Source organism: Peromyscus eremicus, chromosome 11 (genome assembly GCF_949786415.1).
Source record: "Peromyscus eremicus chromosome 11, PerEre_H2_v1, whole genome shotgun sequence".
NCBI lineage: Eukaryota > Metazoa > Chordata > Mammalia > Rodentia > Cricetidae > Peromyscus > Peromyscus eremicus.
The window spans coordinates 11,184,279-11,205,100 of NC_081427.1; the positions used below are offsets into that span (position 1 = coordinate 11,184,279).

The 20,822-nt window shown below is 39.5% G+C and overlaps 1 protein-coding gene across 1 annotated transcript in view; it reads right to left on the reverse strand.

Annotated features, from left to right (window-relative positions):
* Dnah5 (dynein axonemal heavy chain 5) overlaps positions 1–20,822 on the reverse strand; it is a gene marked incomplete at its 5' end in the record, with an annotated part of 220,050 nt that overhangs the window by 104,197 nt on the left and 95,031 nt on the right. Inside the window, 9 exons of the mRNA XM_059276732.1 lie at positions 383–517; positions 1,225–1,367; positions 2,852–3,053; positions 3,624–3,800; positions 7,616–7,857; positions 10,661–10,807; positions 14,310–14,463; positions 16,744–16,851; positions 18,247–18,381. Of these exons, the coding sequence (XP_059132715.1) occupies positions 383–517; positions 1,225–1,367; positions 2,852–3,053; positions 3,624–3,800; positions 7,616–7,857; positions 10,661–10,807; positions 14,310–14,463; positions 16,744–16,851; positions 18,247–18,381 (1,443 nt within the window). The remainder of the gene's footprint in view (positions 1–382; positions 518–1,224; positions 1,368–2,851; positions 3,054–3,623; positions 3,801–7,615; positions 7,858–10,660; positions 10,808–14,309; positions 14,464–16,743; positions 16,852–18,246; positions 18,382–20,822) is intronic.

Sequence of the window (20,822 nt, forward strand, 5' to 3'; positions counted from 1 at the left end):
TCAATTTTATGAAATCCTACTAGTAATTCTTATTAGTGAGCTATTAGTGTCCTACTCAGAAAGTGATTGTCTCTATCTCAGGTTTAAAATTTTTTTCCTTCACTTTCTTACATTTCTACACAAATATTTTAAACACCACTGAGGCCTGCAGCACCTTATTCACCTATTTTTTTATTTAAGAGTTTCTTATTTCTCCACAATTTAAGATTATATAATATAACCTAACCAGAAAGAGAATTTACTACATTTGAATGATAGAAGACATTATTCGTATGATGTCATGGCTACAGAAGGTCTGACAAGGTTCCACAGACACTGGAAACACCGTGAGCCTCCAAAACTGGCACAAACCTACACTTGTGGGAAACCTCAAAGGCAGTACCTGAAACATCAGTGGGGTGGTTGCCGAGGAAAAGTTCAGATTCTTGACCGTGTGACTTTCAGGGTCATATTTTGACACAAATCCTTTGATTATGACTGTTTTGGCTGTTCCTTGCTCACCAATTAACAGCACAGCCTAAAATAAAGGAGTTCAGAGGGAAAGAAATAAAACAAACAGCATGGATTGAACTGTGTCCCTCCTGCCCACCAACTCCTAAACTAAAGCAGCGATGGGCTATAGCTCCCAATGTGACTAGAGAAAGGGACCCTACAGAGGTGGCTGCCAAATGAGGCTGTTAGGGTGTTTGGTCCTGCCTACTGATGGCCTTATAGAAGCAAAGGATCTAGATGCACAAAGAAAACACCAGAGAAGCATGCTCACAGAAAAGGGACATGGGAACACACAGGGAGGAGGTACTGTCCATCAGTCAAGGTGAAAGGCCTGTGGAAAAACCAACCTCTCAGCACCTTCATCTGGGGCTTTCAGCCTCCAGCACTTAGGAAAGAAACTGACATGGTTTAACCACCCAAGCTTTGGTATTTTGTTAAGACAGCTGTAGCAAACTAAGTCAGTAACCAAAAGGGAAGGAGCTGTCTTAGCAAAAATAAGTCAAAATTCGCTTTCTTCAACTAATACGTGAGGAATGGTAAATTAAGAATTAGACTCATATGACACATTAGTGTGTCATTGTGAAATAACAAAAGGAGTTCACTCATTTGGGTAATGTTTTCACTTATTCTAAACAGAAACAGAAAGTAGTGTAAAATAAATGCCAGGTACTTTTATATTTTTATACGACCTTTTAAATTACACTATTTTTAATAGTAGTTAAAAAGTCATACCTTGCCTTGTTTGGCAATGGTTTTAATTAGGAAGTCAGTCCTCACATTGTCTACATTTGGCACCAAAATAGAACCGTATTCTGGGGTGGTATCAGGTGGATACACATATTCCAGGGTACACATGCTCCAATGCCTCCAGGAACCTGAGAAGAGCAGGAAGTATTCACACCTTCCAGTTAATAGTGTTTGTCCCTGTAATGATCAGGCACCTTCAAAATGTCACAAAGATATCTTCAAATACTCGCCATAAAACAAAGACCATTAAGGGAATGCAGATATAGCCCAACTGATAGAGTGATTGTCGAGCATGCATGATATCCTGGTTAAACCCCGAGCTCTGATTAAAACAGGGTCTTCTACTTTTCTTTCTTTGCTATGATAAAATTCTGACCAAAAACCACTTAGAGAGGAAAGAATGTATTTCATTTTATACTTCCAGGTCACAGTCCACCACTGAGGGAAGTCAAGACAGGAACTCAATGTAGGAGCATGAAGTGGAAACCGTGTAGGAATACTGCTTCCTGGCTCACTCGCTGTCTTGATTTCTGGCTAATGTTGAGCCAACTTTGTTATACAGCTCAGAATCACCTGTCTAGAGATGGTGTCTCCTACAGTGGGCTGGGCCCTTCTGCATCATTTAATAATCAAGGCAATCCCCCACAGACATGTACACAGAGTAATATGATCTAGGGAATTTTTAAGGTGCTTCTTTCCTCTCAGATGATTCTGGGCTGTACCAAGTTGAAAACTACAGCTAACTGAGACACCAGGTACAGTGGCATGCATTTGTAATATCAGTACTTGGGACATGGAAGCAGAAAAATCAGAAGCTGATGGCTATCTGCAAGAACATAGCAAGTCAGAAGCCTGTCTGTCTGAGCTATGTAAGACCATGTTCCCAAGAAATATTCAGTAAAGTTAGCTCTAATGTTAGTTGGCTTGATCAAAACTTGCCAAGGAACTACTCCAAATAGAGTCCTCTATTTGGGCACACTCAGCAACGTTTTAGAACTGTTTTCTCGGTATGTAGCTTTTCAACACTACAGCACACATAAAGATACAGAAGAGAGTGACAGAAGCAGTGTACCTGAAGCCATTAACCACTTTTAAACATCAAACCTCACAAGCTTTTCACTTGGAGAAAGATACTAGATGGCATGTGTATGAATACACATAAAAATATAAAGTTGCTTCTGTGTATTATCGCATATATATGTGTGTGTATGCATTATGTATGTTTATGCACATATAAGTTATTTTAAAGTATATATTGATGCATATAGAGATGTATAGATAAGTCAATAGACATCTGTAGATATAGACACCTATATTTGAATATAATTTTTTTACACCAATTGTTGGTTCCATTGAATGCCTGTTATGTATCTGAATAGGAAACTGAATCAATTCGCCAAAGTCACTAAAGTTCCCGCCTGCCCACGCAAATGGAACTTGTACCTGGAACCTAAAGTAAAGCTTGGGGAAATAAACAATTACTATCTTTCTCTGTACATTAAAATTCCTATTTCAGTTTTATCATCAAGAGTTTCAGTTCTCACTTTAATAACACAAAAGTATGCTGGATTGAACAATCTTTGCTTGCATCCTGAATGCAGGGCATGCTCACCATCCGGTGCAACGTAGTAGTCGAACATGGTGTCCTCGGGATCCGTTGGCTGCGGCAGGGGCAGCGTGGGCACCTCTCGAGAACGTAGCCAGAGTTCCAGCCTCCTGCGACCTTCCAACTCCAGGACGGCGCCCACACTCCACATCATGGCAAAGACAAACAGCCTCCCCAGGTACTCTGAGCTCACCTCCCCGGCCTGCTCCTGAGGATGTACGAAGCACTCTCTTTTAATTGCTTGGTTCTCAGTCTCCATCTAAATCTTTGATCAATGAAAACAATAAACCTAGGAAAGAGGCATAAGCTATGCCCAAAAGAATAAAAGACTGGATACAACTGGGGAGCAGATGAGAAACTGAGTTCCATGGATACTAACTGGTTTATAAAATAAATGAAAGCAAGCAAGATGGCACCATGGATAAAGGCACGTGACACCAGTCCTGATAGCCTGAATTTGATTTCCCAGACCCACGTGGTAGAGTGAGACAACCAACAACCCACAACTTATCCTCTGACACACACAAAATAAGTAAATATAAATATAGTAGAGATGTTTTTAAACAAAAAGAATGACATTTGTTATTTTGTTATGATAGCCAGCAACAAAATTCAAATCAACAGTTTGCTTTGTTCAAAAAAAGCTATGGAAAAAAAAAAATGGCGTGTCTGAAACCTCTCCCAACCCACACCACACACTCACCAACCCTAACCAAATCTAGTTTCCATTGCTGTGTTCTCTGCACAGTGTGCTCAGGAGGAAGGTACAAAGCCTTACCTTTGGAGGGATCAGTCCTTGCAACACGTGGGTGCTCTGTGTGATCACAAAGGCTTCTAGTACCTCCATCTTGTACTCCAGGTTCTGAATGCTGAAACGATACAGGTCCGGGAAAGTCTCTGCATACAGCTGTCGCAGGATTTCAGCCTCTTGAGGAGATCGTCTCTTGAGAAAACCCTGTGGGTTCACACATCTGTGTATTGGTGAAACCAGGAAAAGGACCATTGGGGGGGATAGACATTTTTACAGCATGATTAAATTAATTAACATTAATTAACAATTAATGATTATGCAAAGAGTTGTTGTGCTTAAGATGCACCAAGCCTGTCTATAATTTTTTTCATATAATAATTCATTTGAATATTCCAAACAACTCTCTGAGATAGGAACTATTATTATCCCCCTGACACTTCAAGCTCCAGTAATCCACCCAGTATCCCACAACCAGTATGTAGCAAGGCCAGAATTAACACTCAATGAGTCTGTCTGCAGCATTCACATGAGCAGCTCCAATGCCATGTGTGCAGAAACAGCCCTCAACTAAAAGTTAGTTAAAATGTACTTGAAGGAAATGGGGAGGTGTTCAGAGGGAGTGGCTATGATGACCAACAGCAATGAAAGATGAGCAAAGGAACTCCACACTCAGGCTTTAAAAATCAAGAAACAAAAATTTAATCACAATGGTTATTTCCATTCATTTCTTCTAACTTAGTAAGTAATGTATAGAAAATACCAAAGGTATTCAGAACATGGGACAATTTTGTCATTTAGTATTAAACAAAGAAGTCTGTCCTTCAGAGAGAAGTTCTGCTTAAAACTTTTCTCTTCAGGGCTGGGAGTGCAACCAGAGCACTCCATCGCTGACCTACTGTTCCAGGTTTTCTTCAGGTAAATTCTCATGGGGTCAAGAAATGAATGTACCCTTCAATTCAACATCCCAGGAAATAATTAGGGACTCAAAACAGAAGCAGCAAAATCTTAACTCTAAATTAGTCATTAATTTGTGAACTTACCATGATTCCATGATTCCACATTAAAAAAAAAAAAAAAAAAACATGACACAGAACTTTTTTAAGTTAAGGGAACCAGAAAATTACTTGTCTCCCTGTAGTAACAACATTCTACCACCACAGTCTTCCACAGGACTGACTCCTTCTAAGGCCATAGCTCCCTGCTCTAATGTTTTCAGTCTGGTTCTTGGTAAATCCTGCTTCTTCCTGATCATGTCCAAGAGGATACTGCAATAATTTTTTAATTATTGCTTTTATTTTTGAGATTATAACATAATTATAACATATAATATAACCTCTTCCCTTTCCTCCCTCCAAACTCTCCCATCTACCCCTCCTTGCTCTTTCAAATTCATGATCTCTTTTTTTTCATTAATTATTGCAACATGCATGTATGTATATACATATATACTCACATATATGTATGTATATGCATGTGTACTGTTTATGTATACAGTACATAAACACAACCTGCTCAGTCTGTATAATGTTACTTGTATGCATGTTTTCAGAGATGACCATTTGGCATTGGGCAACAGTTGGTGTGCTCTTCTACTGGTGGCCATGTCAGAGGAGCTACAGACAGCAATGGAGCTTATGAGATACAACTCAAGTGATAACAAGCCTACTCTCGGTGCATCTTGGAGAGGCAAATCCCTGGAGGATTGTTTCCAGAATGCCCCTTGCTTCTGCTGCTGCCCTGATCCTGCTGTATCTGGCATGGTGTGATTACTGTTTGATAGGATCCCATTGTGTCTAGTATGGTGTGACTGTTTCTTGGGAATATCCCACTCCTCACTGGGCAATTTGCTTGTAGATCATAATGAAGATGATTTTTATAAAAGCCACAATGATTTATGATTTAACTGGACTTTCTGTGTTAGCCTAAAAGATACAGGTGGTTAGGAAACCTGTTAGTGTGTGAAGATGATTAGGGACAGGATTTAGGTTATTCTGCCAATTGCTCCAATAAGAGATACAAAAAAGGCAAATATAGGCTAAAAGTTAATTTCCCGTTTGCTAGATGTGAGACTTGCAGAAGATGAAAAATAAGAACAAGGAAGTTTCATGCATTATAGACCCGTGAACTCTGCTTGTAGGAAAAACAGACCAGTGATCAAAGAAAGCAATTATGTCCCTGCACCCAAGGTTAGCTAGCCTTGAGTTCTTTGGTCATGTAACTTACAGAATTAATCACAGGCCTAGGTATGCACCTTGAAAAAACAAAGTTGTGAAAGGAAATTAAATGACCCTATTGTGCGTAAAGAAAAATAGGTGGTGAACTGACCACTCATTTAAAGTTTCTCTAGAGTAGAATTAAGAATAAAAATCGGCTACACTGAATCCACAAACAGCTGCCTACCAGTACAAAGGAACTGGCTGAAATAGACTTGGCTTGCTTGGACCTGCCTAGGCTCAGTGTGCCGGACTCTGCTGACTCCCCATGGGAGATCTCAATTTGGGGGAGGTGGGGATGTGGGGTGGCTTGGGAGGGAGAGCTGGGGGTGGCAGGAGACGGGATCTATAAGTGGTATGTAGAGTGAGTAGAAAATTTCTTAATAAAGAAAAATGAAAAAAAGAAAAGAAAAAAGCTTTGTTAATCAATAATAAAAGAATCATTGCATATTGGTGAGACTTTATGGGTGTATTTTCACAGCAAGCTCCTGATCCTTTGAGGACACTGCACTATTTAAAAGCATGTGAAGAGGTGATTCTGTGTAGTATTTCTGTAAAAATCCAGGTAAGATATAATAGAAGTATGTTTTATAAGGCACAAGCTAAATAGTTGTTACTTAATAAATTAATGTAATTTTCAAATAAACTTATAAAATTTAAATATTTGGGGGGATCATGTAATTACAATTCACTCGCATTCCATTGTGTCTGTGATCACCAAGCACAGATATATGAAAAAATATTTACTGTGATAATTTAAGCACAAGGAGCCCTTGGTCCTCTCCCTGGAGATTGTAACTTGGTAGGATTCAGATCTGACACAATTGCCTGTGTTTTCTAAATTATCACTGATGAATACTTTTGAACATCTAAGAGCACCTATACTTCATTTTTAATAGATATAAAAGCTAATTATGCAGTATGAAGTCCTTAAAAGTGATTTTAGAGTCATATTCAAGAATGTCCGTATCATTTTGCTATGAAACATGTTCTTTTCTATTTCTATCTATATGTTATGAAGTCTAAATCCTGTTGTATATATGCCTATATAAATAGGAGTATAAAAATATAATGGAAATATAGAATAATAGCTACCTAATTTAAACTAGGAAGTTTTAAAATAAAATTATTTTCAAAATATAAAAGCAAATGAAAATTAAAAATCTAGACAACTATGTCATAAAAGTCACATGGGTTCTCCAGTAGCATTTACTTTTATCTTATAATATGGATTTAATAAGATATATAAGTATGCAAGGTATATAACTATAATCAAATTCTAATTAATATATTTTAGAATATATTGACAGTAATAAACTACTCTACCTGGTCATAAGTTGAAGTAATATCATATGAAATATTATTTCCAACCACAAAGTTAAAATTAATATTATGACTACTGAAATTTTTATATGCAATTTTAACAAATTATCTTTAAGTTAAATTTCTAAGATGGTTGTTCCCAAATTTTATGTGAACAAGTACCTTTCAAAACTGCCATGGATCCACAAAGTGATGAAATTAAAATTTACTCTTCAGTCCTCAGACACACTTTGGCAGGATTATTGATTCACGTAGGCCTGACAATTACCTGGAAATCACAGTTCTAAGTGATTAGAAGAGGACTGGAGAAGCCCGTGAGGGCCAATCAGGGTCTGAACACCCCTGTGCATTCAAGGGCCTTTCATAAACAGTTCTATAAAAAGGCTATTACACCACCAGCTGCAGAAGAATCAGCATGCTCACAAAGAATGCTGAAGACTCTTTTCCCTTTTTAATTATACAAAAGAAAGAACTCAATCATACCTCAAGAATAGGGCTCCAATCAAGGACAGAGGAACTCATGAAAACCATTCCATTTCTTGAGACGGTGGCAGGAGAAGCATTGTCAATGTTATGAGGTTCAAAAACAATCTTGCAGTTTGGAGCCATGGGAATCCGATCACCATTGGCCAGAGTCAGAGTTTTATTATCATCCAAAACAGAATTCAGATTTTCAATCCAGATGGCATCAACTGGACCATCAAGAACTATCCAGATATGTTCCCCTGGAATGCCACCCAAGAAGAGAGAAAGAGAGCACACAGCATACAGGTGCCTATGTAAGTAGCTATGAAGCTTCAGAGAGCACTAGAGCTCTATATAATGCCCATAATTTTAAATAAAGCATTGATCTCAATGATGACTAAGTTGTATGAGCACAAAGGACCTTCTAAGTTCCTTATGTTATGCACAAACTATAGTAAAATCAAAACCCCTTTGTTCCTTAAACAAAGACTCACTAAGCACCCTCCACATGCAGCACTGTTCTAGGGGCTGGGATATGGCAGCAAGTTAGACAAACAAGAGCTTACACTCTAAGAGGGAAAGACAGACAAATAAACAGAGAAACAATAAAGAAATTTTAAGCAGATTCAGAGAAGAGGCACTATTTTGGATTAGGTGATCAGTTAAGGATTTCACACAGAGAATGAAGTGATTTAAAGATCTGGAGGTATGATTTTTTTCCCCACCTATGAACAGAAAGTAAAAAGACCCTGGAGCAGGAACAAGCTTCAGGTGATAAAATGGACTGAATGCTTTGTACCCTCCAAGGTGAGATGTTGAAATCTTATCTCTTAAGATTAAATGTATAGGATTATGGAATAAATGAATGATGTCAGGAATGGGGTTAGTGTCCTGGTATGAAAAAGAAATCCCTCACCCCTCTGTCCATGAAATGATACAACCAAGAAGTTAGCAGCCTTCAAAACAGTGCAAAGTAAACATCTGTCTGTAGTTTGTGGACCATCTTGTCTATTGTGTTGTATTACAGCAGCCCAAAGGGATGAAGAGACGTAAATAAGTCAGTCTAGGACAGGAAGAAACCAGACCTAGCCAACAAGATGAGGAGTGGTACATCAGTGTAACAGGAAAGACAATGAGGAGAGACAGGCAGAGTTAAGAACAAATTCAGTTTTGCATATGTTAATGTCCAACAGAGATTCCTAAGAGAGTTGTTGAACTAGAAGTTTAAGAGAGAGATCAGGACTAAATATTAGAATATAGAAGCTTTCAGCTTAGAAGTGACATTTAAAGCCACAGGGGATGTATAGGTTTCTTCTAGAAAAAAAAAAATGTAGAGAGAGACAGGTCTGAAAACAGAGACAATGCAATATTTAGATTTCTATCAGGGACTCCATTGTTGCCCCTCCAGCCTCCCACCCTTTCCAGACATCTCATCTCAGTGAATGTGGGAGGAAGGAAGCCCACAGGATGAAGGATCTCTGAGACCAAGCATTCACAATTCAGAAAAGGGTGACCAACTATGAGAGAGACCACTGAAGGCAGAACTAGACCGAAAAGAAAAGGCAGTCTGTATCTGATAGGCCAGAAATCACCAAAGTCCTTCAAAGTGTAATTTCAGGACCAGCCTGACAGGAGTCACTTAGGGAGAAAATTGGAGCTAGAAAACGACAAACAGAAGAAGACTCAACAAGAATGCAAATGTAGGTGAAGGTTATGTGGCTCCCATTGTAGCTCCTCTTCATGTCTGTCTGTCTGTCTGTTACTCAGCAACACTGTCACTGTCTGCTTCTAAATGTTCTTTGCTGTGCATGACTGTGAGTATTCTACTCAAGTTAAATGGCTTGGGATCCCTCATGAAACCCACTCAGCTGGCCATCGGTGAAATGGTGACGTCATTACAGGTCTCTGTGGAAGACAAAGCTTCTGGGTCCTCTCTAAAGGAGACTGCCTGCTGAGCAATTCTGGGAGGGAAAACTCATCACTGGATCCACTTTGATGCAGGGTTATGGAACAAATCAGAAGCAAACTTTTAATTTCCAGTAAAGTAACTGTTACTAATAGGGGCACTTTCACTCTCACTACCGTTTGAATACCGAGTTAAAGGAGCTCCTTCCTGGGAGAACTCTGAGGGTGCTATCTCAAACAGGTGTCAGCAGGGGGTCTGCTGCCCAAAGTGAAGGCAGGAAGTGTTTGCCAAAAGCTCTTCCTGTGTTCTTTGCCCTGCAATTGTAGTCACTGTCCCTTTCTCCCTCAGAAGTGAGAAGACACAATGAGAGGCGAGCTGCTGCCACCTCTGCCTGCTGAGCTTATATTCTGAGAACACTGCGCTCTGCTTACAGGGTCCAGAAGTGAGACCACTCAGACAGAGCAGCAAGCCTTTAAATGTTTGCTTTAACAACCCAATACCAGGGTCCCCAAAACAGAAGGATTTGCTAGCTCGCTTTTGGTATATATAATTTTCTGCCCAAAGAAGCTCATTTCTCTACATGATTTCTTAGGAGAATCAGTTTTTAAAAACAAGCTGTATATAAATAAATGTTATAATTTTAAACTATGCAGTGAACATAGTCAGTCACAGTAAAAAATCGTTTTATTCAATGCTATCAACTTCCTTAGCAGCTTTTCTCTATCCTAAAATATTACTGGGATACATAAGCATTACTTTAAAAACAAACGTTCTTTTAAAGAGGAAGCATTTAGAGCCAGCAAAAGAGCTCAACAGATAAATGCCCCTGCCTCCAGGCCTCAAAACTCTGAACCCACACGGTAGGAAGGACAGAACCAACCGCTAAATCTGTCCTCTGACTTCAACATTGATACTGTGACATATGCACACACACACAAAAAAATAAATAAACAAACAAATAAATAAAATGCAATTAAAAATGTGTAGTTTAAGTGTACTAATCAATAATTTCATCACTTCAACACTCACAAATGTACTGAAACCTTTTACTTAGTCTTGGCTAACGTATGTGGACAACATTGCTATTCAGTAATTCTATCTAGCCACCTACAGTTTTATTTATAAGTGTATGTTTAAAATAATATTAATTCCTCTACCTTTCTTGGCTTTCAGTGTTTTCCTCCAAAGGGTAGAAAATATTCCATCGGTCCAATCATTTGTGGCCACATCAAGCCGACCAAACATCTGTGGGGCAGTAATTGCTTTGGGATTCATCCTCATTTCTCTGTGCGGTTTTCCACAACCTGCAGCAAGTGCATCCAAATTTTAAACATCTCAGATGTGGCATGAAGCAGCATTGTGCTAATTTGTGGTGTACTGTCAGTAAGTGGTCAAAATATGAAAAGTGAAAAATCACACTGAAAATATATGTCATTCTGCATTCCAAGTTATAATTAGCCTTGTTATCCTTTATTGAGTACAGCACTTTGCTGTCTAAGAAACAAATTTATATTGCCTTGGGGACAAAAGGGATGCCATACTGGAACTATGAGAGTACTTTCTGTGTATAAGAATTATCCAGTCCATTGGAGGGTCCTAAGAGAATAAAAGACATGAGAAGGGAGGAATCTCCCCCCCTTTTTTTTTCTCTTTTGTAACTGAACCTAGGCAGTTGTTCATCTTCTACAGTCTTCCAGCCAGGATTGATGCCGTCTTATGCCCTGCTTTTTGGGTATAGAAGTACAGAACCAGCTCTCCTGAGTCTCCAGTTTGTGACTAACAAGGGAGGTGACTGCTTGGCATCTGTCACCATTAAAGCCAATTTACAAGAAATCTGTCGGGGGGAGAAGGGGTGTGTGTGTGCATGTGTGTGTGTGTGTGTGTGTGTGTGTGTGTGTGTGTGTGCATGTGGGGGGGAGGGAGTGGTGGGTATGTGTGTGGGTGTGGGGGGGGTGCGTTTGTGTCTGTACTGCATCAGGTTTCCTAGAGAACCCCAACTAAAACACCCACTTAGGAAAACAGAACCAAATTTCTAATTTTTTAGAAATCACAAAGCAAATTGGGGTAATTATTTGCGGTATTCTATGTTGCTAAAGTTGAACTGAAGCAGAGCTTTCACAACGGATGACATCTATAATGCTCTGGCTACAGTACTTTTTTTTTTTTAATACAATCACACTTTATGAAAGTCTTTAAGTGTATGTTGGTCGGTTTCATCTATGAAACCCATATCTGTCCTAACACTCTAAGAATAAATACTTGACTTCCATAATGTTGCTGAAACAAATTCCTCTTGAGTCTTCCTCTGGGCGTTTCTTGTCAGAGTCCTGACCACTCCACCTTTGTGGACTCTGACCTAGTATGAGCACCTTTCCTGACTTTCAATCTCTATAAGCCTCCTACCCCTGATCTCTTCCCTCCATGGCCATCAGACAGTTTTCTGTATGCAGGGATGATCATGCCACACCAAGTTCAAAGGCTTCTCTAGACACATGGAATGAAACCCAGGTATTTAGTGTAATTAGAAAGCTCCCCATAGCATAGCTACTGCCCTAGTTTGGGCCCCATGAAGTCAGAGACCAAAAAGGGAATTGGATTCTGGGAGTCTGGAATGAAGGGACAAAGAAGCAGAATAAGTCGGTCAATGGCATTTCACTAAACTAGTCAACTACGGGATAGACTTCAAAAAAAATAGGGGGTGGGACACTGGCCATCAATTCTTCTCCCCTACTAGTTAAAGATATGGCTGCCTCAAGGACATTAATTCCTGCTCTTTGAGTCATTTCCTTGTCTAGAAATAAAGTATGGAACTAAAAGCTGGGAGATATTTCTGAAGGTAGAGTGGGGTCTCCCCAACACAGTTACACCTACACCAGAGTGCTAAAGAGGAGTGATACTGGATGTTAAGAGTAAGCTCTCACTACACCTCTACACATAGCTTACCACACCCAGCCCCACCACCGCCCACAAACCAATTGTGTTTCAGCTGTGCAGAAGTACTCCATCACTGTATCGCATCCTTCCCAATCACTCTTACCCTTTACAAGCTCCTCTTGTCACGAAAAAATGTCTTTTATCAACTAGCTCAACCCTTAGATGATATGACACCTTCTCTGTAAGACTCTCTGTCACAACTTAGAAAGTTTCTCATCCTCTCCACTTCTGTTCCCATTATAGCAAGCCTTCCTCATAACAATTAAATGTTCGGTTATAATTATGTGTCTATGCCTGCTCTCCTGCTTCATTGTTAACCTCTTACATGCTTTTGTATGCTTGTTTCCCTGCTTCTGATATCAAACCTGGCAGAATCGCAAAGAACAGAGTATTACAAAACAATTAGTGTAAGTTGCATTGTGAATCAGCAAACAGCACGCATGGGTCATGCACCTCTTTAATAGGAGTTCCACCCAATTATCTCCTTTGTCTTTTGGATAATTAAACTTTTCAACATGAAACAATGTGCTACTTAATCTAATTAATGTTTATCTTATACACTAAAGCCAAGAATAAGTTAACAAACAGTAAATAGTCTAGTAATAAATTTATTTTTTCAAGAAACTCCTCCCAAACCCACAATGCCAAATGGATTCTATAATTCAGATGTAATGTGCATAATGTATCTATATTCTTTAATATTTAGCATTTCATTTTGTTCAAGTCATTGCACCAGGTGCATATACAGTTGATTGTTAACAGAAAATAGCTTCAACTATAATAAAAATATTGAGCAGACTTATGAAAACATCATCATTTAAAGACATATAAAAATCCTAAACAGAAGGTTCACAGCATACATGAAAAGCCATGTAATAAATCCTCAACATGTGAGTCCTGAGTTTGAAGAGAGTAGTTGCTGGCAAAGAACACAGTTTGTCACCATCTGAGGACATCTGGTAGAGCCCTCACATACAAAACTCACATTATCCAATAATTTCTGGAAATGAGACCAAATCTATCATGTGAGAAGCTCTGCCGTAGGGACTGTCAATTTCCAGCCATGAACAGCAGTGTACCAGTGTCGGTGAGCTGGGCTCAGTTAACTGGAACCCTGCGGTACCTTTTCCCACTTTGGTGTTGTATATTTCATTCCAAAACACCGAGTTCACAAAATTTTGTAATTTAGCTCTGCAACCACTCAGGCTGCTAACATGTTCAGAAGCATCAGCGTTCAATGAGAATCAGAGAACACAAGCATAATGGCCAACATGGCAATACCCATTATCCTTAGATGGCCTAAGGCCATCTTGAATGTAAAGCTGAGGGGGCATCTGGAAAGAAAATTCATTTATTGAACTTCACGAGAGAAATATCTGCATTTGTGGTACTTTAGATGACTCTTCATGACAGAATTTAAGAGTTGAGAGTGGAATTATTTTTGTTTACTCGAAAGTAACATTGTGTTATGGATTGAGTAGGAAGCAGCATGGTATGTTGGGTATTTGCTGATGGACCCTTATCATAACTCTCAGTCCTATCACTTACCATTTTCTGACCTTAGGCATTTCTGAATCTGAGCCTTGATTTTATTTTGTACTAAATAACAGCCTCCTCCCAAATTTAACATGAGGAGGAAATTAAATGTGTAAAACACCCAGCACCATGAAAATGCCACTTTAAAATGTTTCCTTTCTGTGGTGCATGAACACAATATATTATTTCTTAAATGTTCCGAATTAGTAGTAAATTACCATTCCTTCCTTAAGAAAGATGTGTTTACCTCTCTGTCTTCATGTCTCTCTTGAGCACTCAAATGTGCTACAACGGTTGAAATGTGTCCCCCAGGGCAATGAAATTGCTGCTCCATACCTGTCATGGCTTTCATCAGGGTGTGGATGCACGTAGTCTTTCCCGCTCCACTGGGTCCCAGGGTCATCATTCCATGCCTCACCCTCTGCGTTTCAAACAGCTGGATGACTTTCAGTTTCCAAGGAGGGTGGTTAATTAAGCCAGCTTCCTCAACCTGAAGCACAACAAAATCCCCACATTAGATAGCATCCACCGTGATCCAGATTTACTGACGATGAAAGGTGGAGAAGAAATGGGGGGAGGGCATAGTGGATTAAGGGCTGTGGAGCTTCTGTTTGCAAAGAAAGTGACCTGAGGGTGAATAATAGGGGTGATGACATAATAGACACCCAGGAGTGTGAGGACACTGACTACAGTCAGACTGCCTGTTCAAATTAATAAACTGTATAGTGTGGACTTAACCACAACTTAAAAAAAAAAAAAAAACCTACCACACAGAACTAATGCATGCAAACACAGACCAAGAGTGGACCAACATAATCAAACAATCATCCCAAGCTGGAAAGAAACACCTGCATTTCTCTTTGGGAACTGACCCATCAGTACTAATATTTTAATAAATGTAAGTCCAAGGAGAAACTTAAGAAAAGAGAATGAAATAGGCAAATGTATCTGGAACACTTGATTTAAACAATGATATGTATAACCAGAAAAAAAATGTTTTGTAGGTCAGATTGACTGAAAGTCCATGTAAATTCCAAGCCATCTCAATACTAGCCAGCACACTGCATATTCATGGCTTCTGTCTACTGAAAACATGGAGTAAGGAGTTTCCAAACACTGTTCTAAGATTAACCTGCAAAATAAGATGACGAGATTGCTACTATCAACAAGGCAGAAAATTGAACCCTAGAATGATCAATGTTCCATGAGGTACAACTTGTAGTCATGAAGTTGAAATCTGAGCCCAAAACATCCAGGTCTATGATCTATCTATAAAATGACAATATCACACTTTAACTTACTGTAAATCATGATTTTATTTTGACTAGGACAGTGGCTTTGTCGAGCCCAGAAGATGGTGTTCTGCACCTCTTCTCTTTTCCAGTTCATGCATTCTTTCTGCACCCTCTCCCACAATGCTCACTGAGCTATAGAGAGGATGTCATATGTACTGTTCCACACCCGTGGTCACATGGTCAGCCCTGATTAAACTCAGGAAGTTGCAAAACCAAACAAAAAGACATGAATCTGGAAAGGGGATTTATAGTAAAGATGGAGGTGGATGGGGTGGGAAGTATATAAAAGAAAGTGTAGATGAGGGTGATAAGAACGTGTCATATACATTTATGAAATTATCAAACAATAAATTTAAGCAATAAAATATTAAACACAAAAATCATTTTTGGATAATGATCATGTATCTTTACATAATATACACTCTTCGGAAAGTTCATTTCCTACCAGCAACTGACATAAGTCATCTTTTAAACTTCTTAGCCTTTTAGAAAGGGCTGTAATTAATTTAGCCAAATGATGAGGAAATATTTTTGCAGAATGAATTATTACTATTATTGATCAGTAAATGCAGACTTCAGAGCACTAATTCTAAAGCAGAAATATACAGGAAGTACTGTCGCATTTGAATTGTATTGCAAATATTTTCAAGAAAATCAACTTTATGTTAAAAACTAATGACAATGGGGATAAAACAATATTTTTTCCCCAAAATTTTTCTTCATGGAAGGCAAACTAAGGGGCAAGGCTGACACTGTTCATTTCCCCTCATAGAAAGACTCTAGTCAGCCGGGCAGTGGTGGCGCACGCCTTTAATCCCAGCACTCGGGAGGCAAAGGCAGGCGGATCTTTCTGAGTTCGAGGCCAGCCTGGTCTCCAAAGCGAGTTCCAGGAAAGGCGCAAATCTACACAGAGAAACCCTGTCTCAAAAAAACAAAACCAAAAAAAAAAGAAAAAGAAAAAAAAAAAGAAAGACTCTGGTCAATTAGACAATACCAAGTGTCCATAAATCCAGACACTTGACTAAGCACATTACAATGGATTCCTCTACCACAGAGATGATGAAAGACTACCTAAGTGTCCAGAGGACAAGAATGAATGTGGAGAAGTCACATGACATCACTGCAAGCAGAACACAGAAACAGAAGCCTGGAGACCACTGTTGCAGATGCCAGAGCCAAGCAGAGGCTCAGCAGGAAGCCATTCAAGTCCCCCACAGACCCTGACAACTGCGACATTTTATTTCTGAATCTGGTGGAATGATTGCCACTAATGCAGAGGCCATTTGGATATGACTCACTGGACATGTGGCTGTCGGGGGAGCTTCATCAATGGCCTGCAGTGACTTCTCCTTTAAAAAAGCTGCAGCCTCGGCGTCACTCTGGGGGCCACAGGTGTCGGTGAGGACGTTCCCCTTGATTCCCACCAAACTCAGAGAAATCAGACCCAGCACTTGGTTCACCATGAAATGCATTACCTGTTTACCGATCGCTGTCTCCAGCTCAGGGTAGCCTGCTTTGTCCAAAAGAATATTTGGGAATAGATCTTCAATCAAACTCAAAAACAGGGGTTCATCTTCATCAATCTACAAAGAACAAATTCGGAAATAAGACCAACTATTTTAGCACAAACACAGAATATACAGAAAGTTTGAAAATACTCAACACAGGCCAACATGACCACTAGTAGATGAAATATAACCTCTATCAAATTTGAGTAATATGCTCCTCATGCTTCCCATAATTAAAAAGTTAAAATGAGAAGAGAAAAGAAAGAAATAAACAGAAGAAAAGAAAACCCTACCTACATTACAAATGTTTTATAAAATCCCCCATTCAGAAGACAGTAGTCGGCAATTCCTAAGTTAGGCTAAAGAGATTATCTTAATGAAATATATTTGTAAATTTGTGAATTGGAATCTGGTTAATACTTCTTTTTTAAACAAAAACAGCATTTTGTCATTCCATAGTCATTGACATTAGGCGTTGATTAGCAGTAGTCACTATAAGAATGAGAAATTAGCTGGGCAGCGGTGACACACGCCTTTAATCCCAGCACTCGGGAGGCAGAGCCAGACAGATCTCAGTGATTTTGAGGCCAGCCTGGTCTACAGAGAGAGATCTAGGACAGGCACCAAAACTGCACAGAGAAACCTTGTCTCAAAAAACTGAAAAAAAAGAAAAAGAAGCCGGGCGGTGGTGGCGCACGCCTTTAATCCCAGCACTCGGGAGGCAGAGCTAGGCGGATCTCTGTGAGTTCGAGGCCAGCCTGGACTACCAAGTGAGTTCCAGGAAAGGCGCAAAGCTATTCAGAGAAACCCTGTCTCGGAAAAACCAAAAAAAAAAAAAAAAGAAAAAAAAGAAAAGAAAAAGAAAAGAAAAAAAGAAGAAAAAGAATGAGAAATTACTATGTTACTATGTCCTTGTAAAATTTAATACAACTCCTTACCAGGCTCCAAAGATTTTTTAAAAAGTAAGTTTTTTGTTGTTTTGGTTTGGGTTTGGTTTGGTTTGTTTGGTTTTTTGTTTGTTTTATCCACCACACAGAAATGATTTAAACTCTTTGGGTCTTTAATGGATGGGTTTTTTAAATAATTTCTTATATTTCATGGACATGTTTTGCCTGTGTGTATATGTGTGCCTCATGCCTGAGGAGGCAGCCGCCATGTAAGTGCTGGGAATCAAACCTGGGTCTTCTTGAAGAGCAGCCCGTGTTCTTAGGTGCTCCTGACTGCTGAGCCATCTCTCCAGCCCTGTGTGTGGATTGTTTTTTAATCAATTCAATTCTACTGAAATAGAAATATTTCTAACTAGGTGTGAGCCGTTTGAAAAGGACCTTCTCAAAATGTACAATTTAAACTCTGATCTTTAGCACTTGATCTGAGAATTGGGCATTGAAATAAATTTAAATAAATATTTCTAAATCTGATTCGTTAAACTCATACTTAAGCAGGTGGAATACTTCCACGTGTGAGTCTCACCAGTTTGGAAAGATTCATGTCACGTAGCACTCGCATTACGATGGTAGATTCTGTATCTGTGGGACTGGCTCTTTTTGCTGCCCCCAGGGTGCGCAGAACTGACAAAATGTTACGCAGACCAAAGTCATAGTGGACCTGAAAAAAAGGAAGTGCTGGGCTTATTTCCAATACTATCCTAGTCATGGAAACAATATGAATTTGGTGGAAAACACAGTCATGATAATAAATTAATGCTGAGTCCCTTAAAGAAAAAAAAAAGTATGCCATGTTTTGTTGTTACTCAGGGGAAACCTGCCCTTTCTTAAATAGAAATGGAAGAGGGGTGGATTGGGGTGTGGGAACAGAGGGAGGATGGTGGGGGGAACTGGGAGGAGAGAAGGGAGGGAAAACTGTGGCTGGGATGTAAAATAAATCAATTTATTTTTTAAAAAGTAGAAAAAATTCTCTTTATTGATATGCTTTTGGAAAAACTGAAGACTATTTGAGAGTCTTTCCTTCTACCATCATAAGCCTAAGTCCTTAGTTTAAGACTAAGATGAGTCTAGATGGGGGAAAGTGGACATTTCCTCTTACACTGTGACATCCCTTTGCCTTCCTCTCAAACATTCATACACATGAAAATGTATTTGTGTCTCAATAGCTAAAATTCAGGACCAGAACTAAACTCAGACACTACACTCTTAAACTTTTGCTAGTAATAAAGGGCTATTAAACATGAGGAAAAGAAGCCACATTCCAGGATCACCTGGAGGAAGAGTTCCGCTAAATCTGGAGCCATGCCCCAGCTTTGCGTTTAGTATAGTAATTAGGAAAGTTCTACATTCCAAATGTTAGCATATATGAGGTGAATAGTTAAAATTCCATTACCCAACCACTGTGGAATTATAGCTGGCAGTTCTACAAATTAAAACTGGAACAACCAGGCCAGGTGCACAGGCAGAAGCCTGTGATCCCAGCACCTGGAGACTGCAGCAGGAGGATTTCAACTTTAAGGCTAAATGGCAAGTTCCAGCACATGCTGAGTCACATAGTGAGACATTGTCTTAAAAATGTAAGAAGTTGACCTTCCATATGATGCAACAAACCCAGTCTCAAAATGATGTTTGAATAACTATGTATAACATTCATATTTGACTAGTCACAAAAAAACAGAAGTAAGGAGCCCCCCAATGCCCAGCTGCCCTGCAGCAGATGAATGGAGAATGGAAACAGCATTTTCACACAGTGGAGTATTATTTCGACACATAAAGAAGGCTCTCCACACCACCTCACAGATGAACCTTGAAGATATTATGCTAACTAAAGTATGTCAGCCACAGAAGAACAAACACTGGAGGATTTCATTTACATGAGTTTTCTATTAAGTTCTAAGACACAAAAATTAGAATAGTGGCTGCCAGGGGCTAGGAGGGGGAAGAAGGAAGCAGTCAATTTGCAGAGTTTAATTATAATAGAAATTATGAAAGTTATCAGTAGATCTATTCATTGTAAACACACTTAACACCACTGAACTGTATACTTGAAGTGGCTGATATAGTAAGTTATGTGTTTTACCACAATAAAGTCCTAACTACATGAAAACAAAATTAAAATTGAAAGTCGTTGGCTAACCCACAGGGAGATGCTGCACCTAGCTCAGGGCTTGTGCATTGAGGGTGGAGCACGTGAAAGCACACAAGGTCAGTTCCTGTCTTCAAGGAATCCAAGGTTTTAAGAGGAACAAAGAAATAAAAGTGTGAGGGAATGTGCACCAAAGTGTCAGTGGATGAAATTAACCAAGCGAAACTTCCTTTCAGAACTGGAATTGTGTTAAATACATGGGCCTGAGGAGTATCTGCCAGGGGATGGTTGCTCTGTAGGCATGGATTCCTGTCATTTCCTGAGGGCTTTGTGGATGTGACTACAGGAGCAAGGCAGGTGGAACACAGAAGCAGCGACAGGAGCTGGTGACATAGAATGTCCTCTACGTTCAAGAAACCAAAGGGAGAAGATAGTTCAGGAAACCCATGCCCGACCAAGAGTGAGATGACATCACCGCTCTGGCCACCACCTTCACAGCAGTCTTGGACCATACCTAGGACCCCCTTAAGAAGGCTTCAGAGCCTCAGACATTATGAAATATTGCCCGCTGTTTCAAGTCGCTAAGCTTGTTGCTGAAATCGTTACTCGGTGATAGATAATTAATACAGATGCAATAATTAACTCATGTCTCCTAGCCATTAACTCTCATGGGGGCTTGATCTGATAGCCCAAACCTATGGGAAACTATCAAGAGATTTACAGCAGAAAAGGCCATTAGTCAAGCTTGGTTAAATATACGGGTGAGCTCGGGAGTAAGAAGAGTCAATGACTCATAAGTTCCTGAAAACTATGCCATCACCTGGTGCACCATGTTCGGATACAGAATACATAAATTGCTAACAGCAATCCCATTCATATTATAGCTCTTAAGTCAGTTTGCAGAGTAAACTGCATCACTTCTATGCTAGAAATAATAATTTCTTTAAATGTACTTCTTAATAAAAGTCTAGAGAATATCAATTTTGGGGGGGCTTGGGAGATAGCTCTGTAGGCCA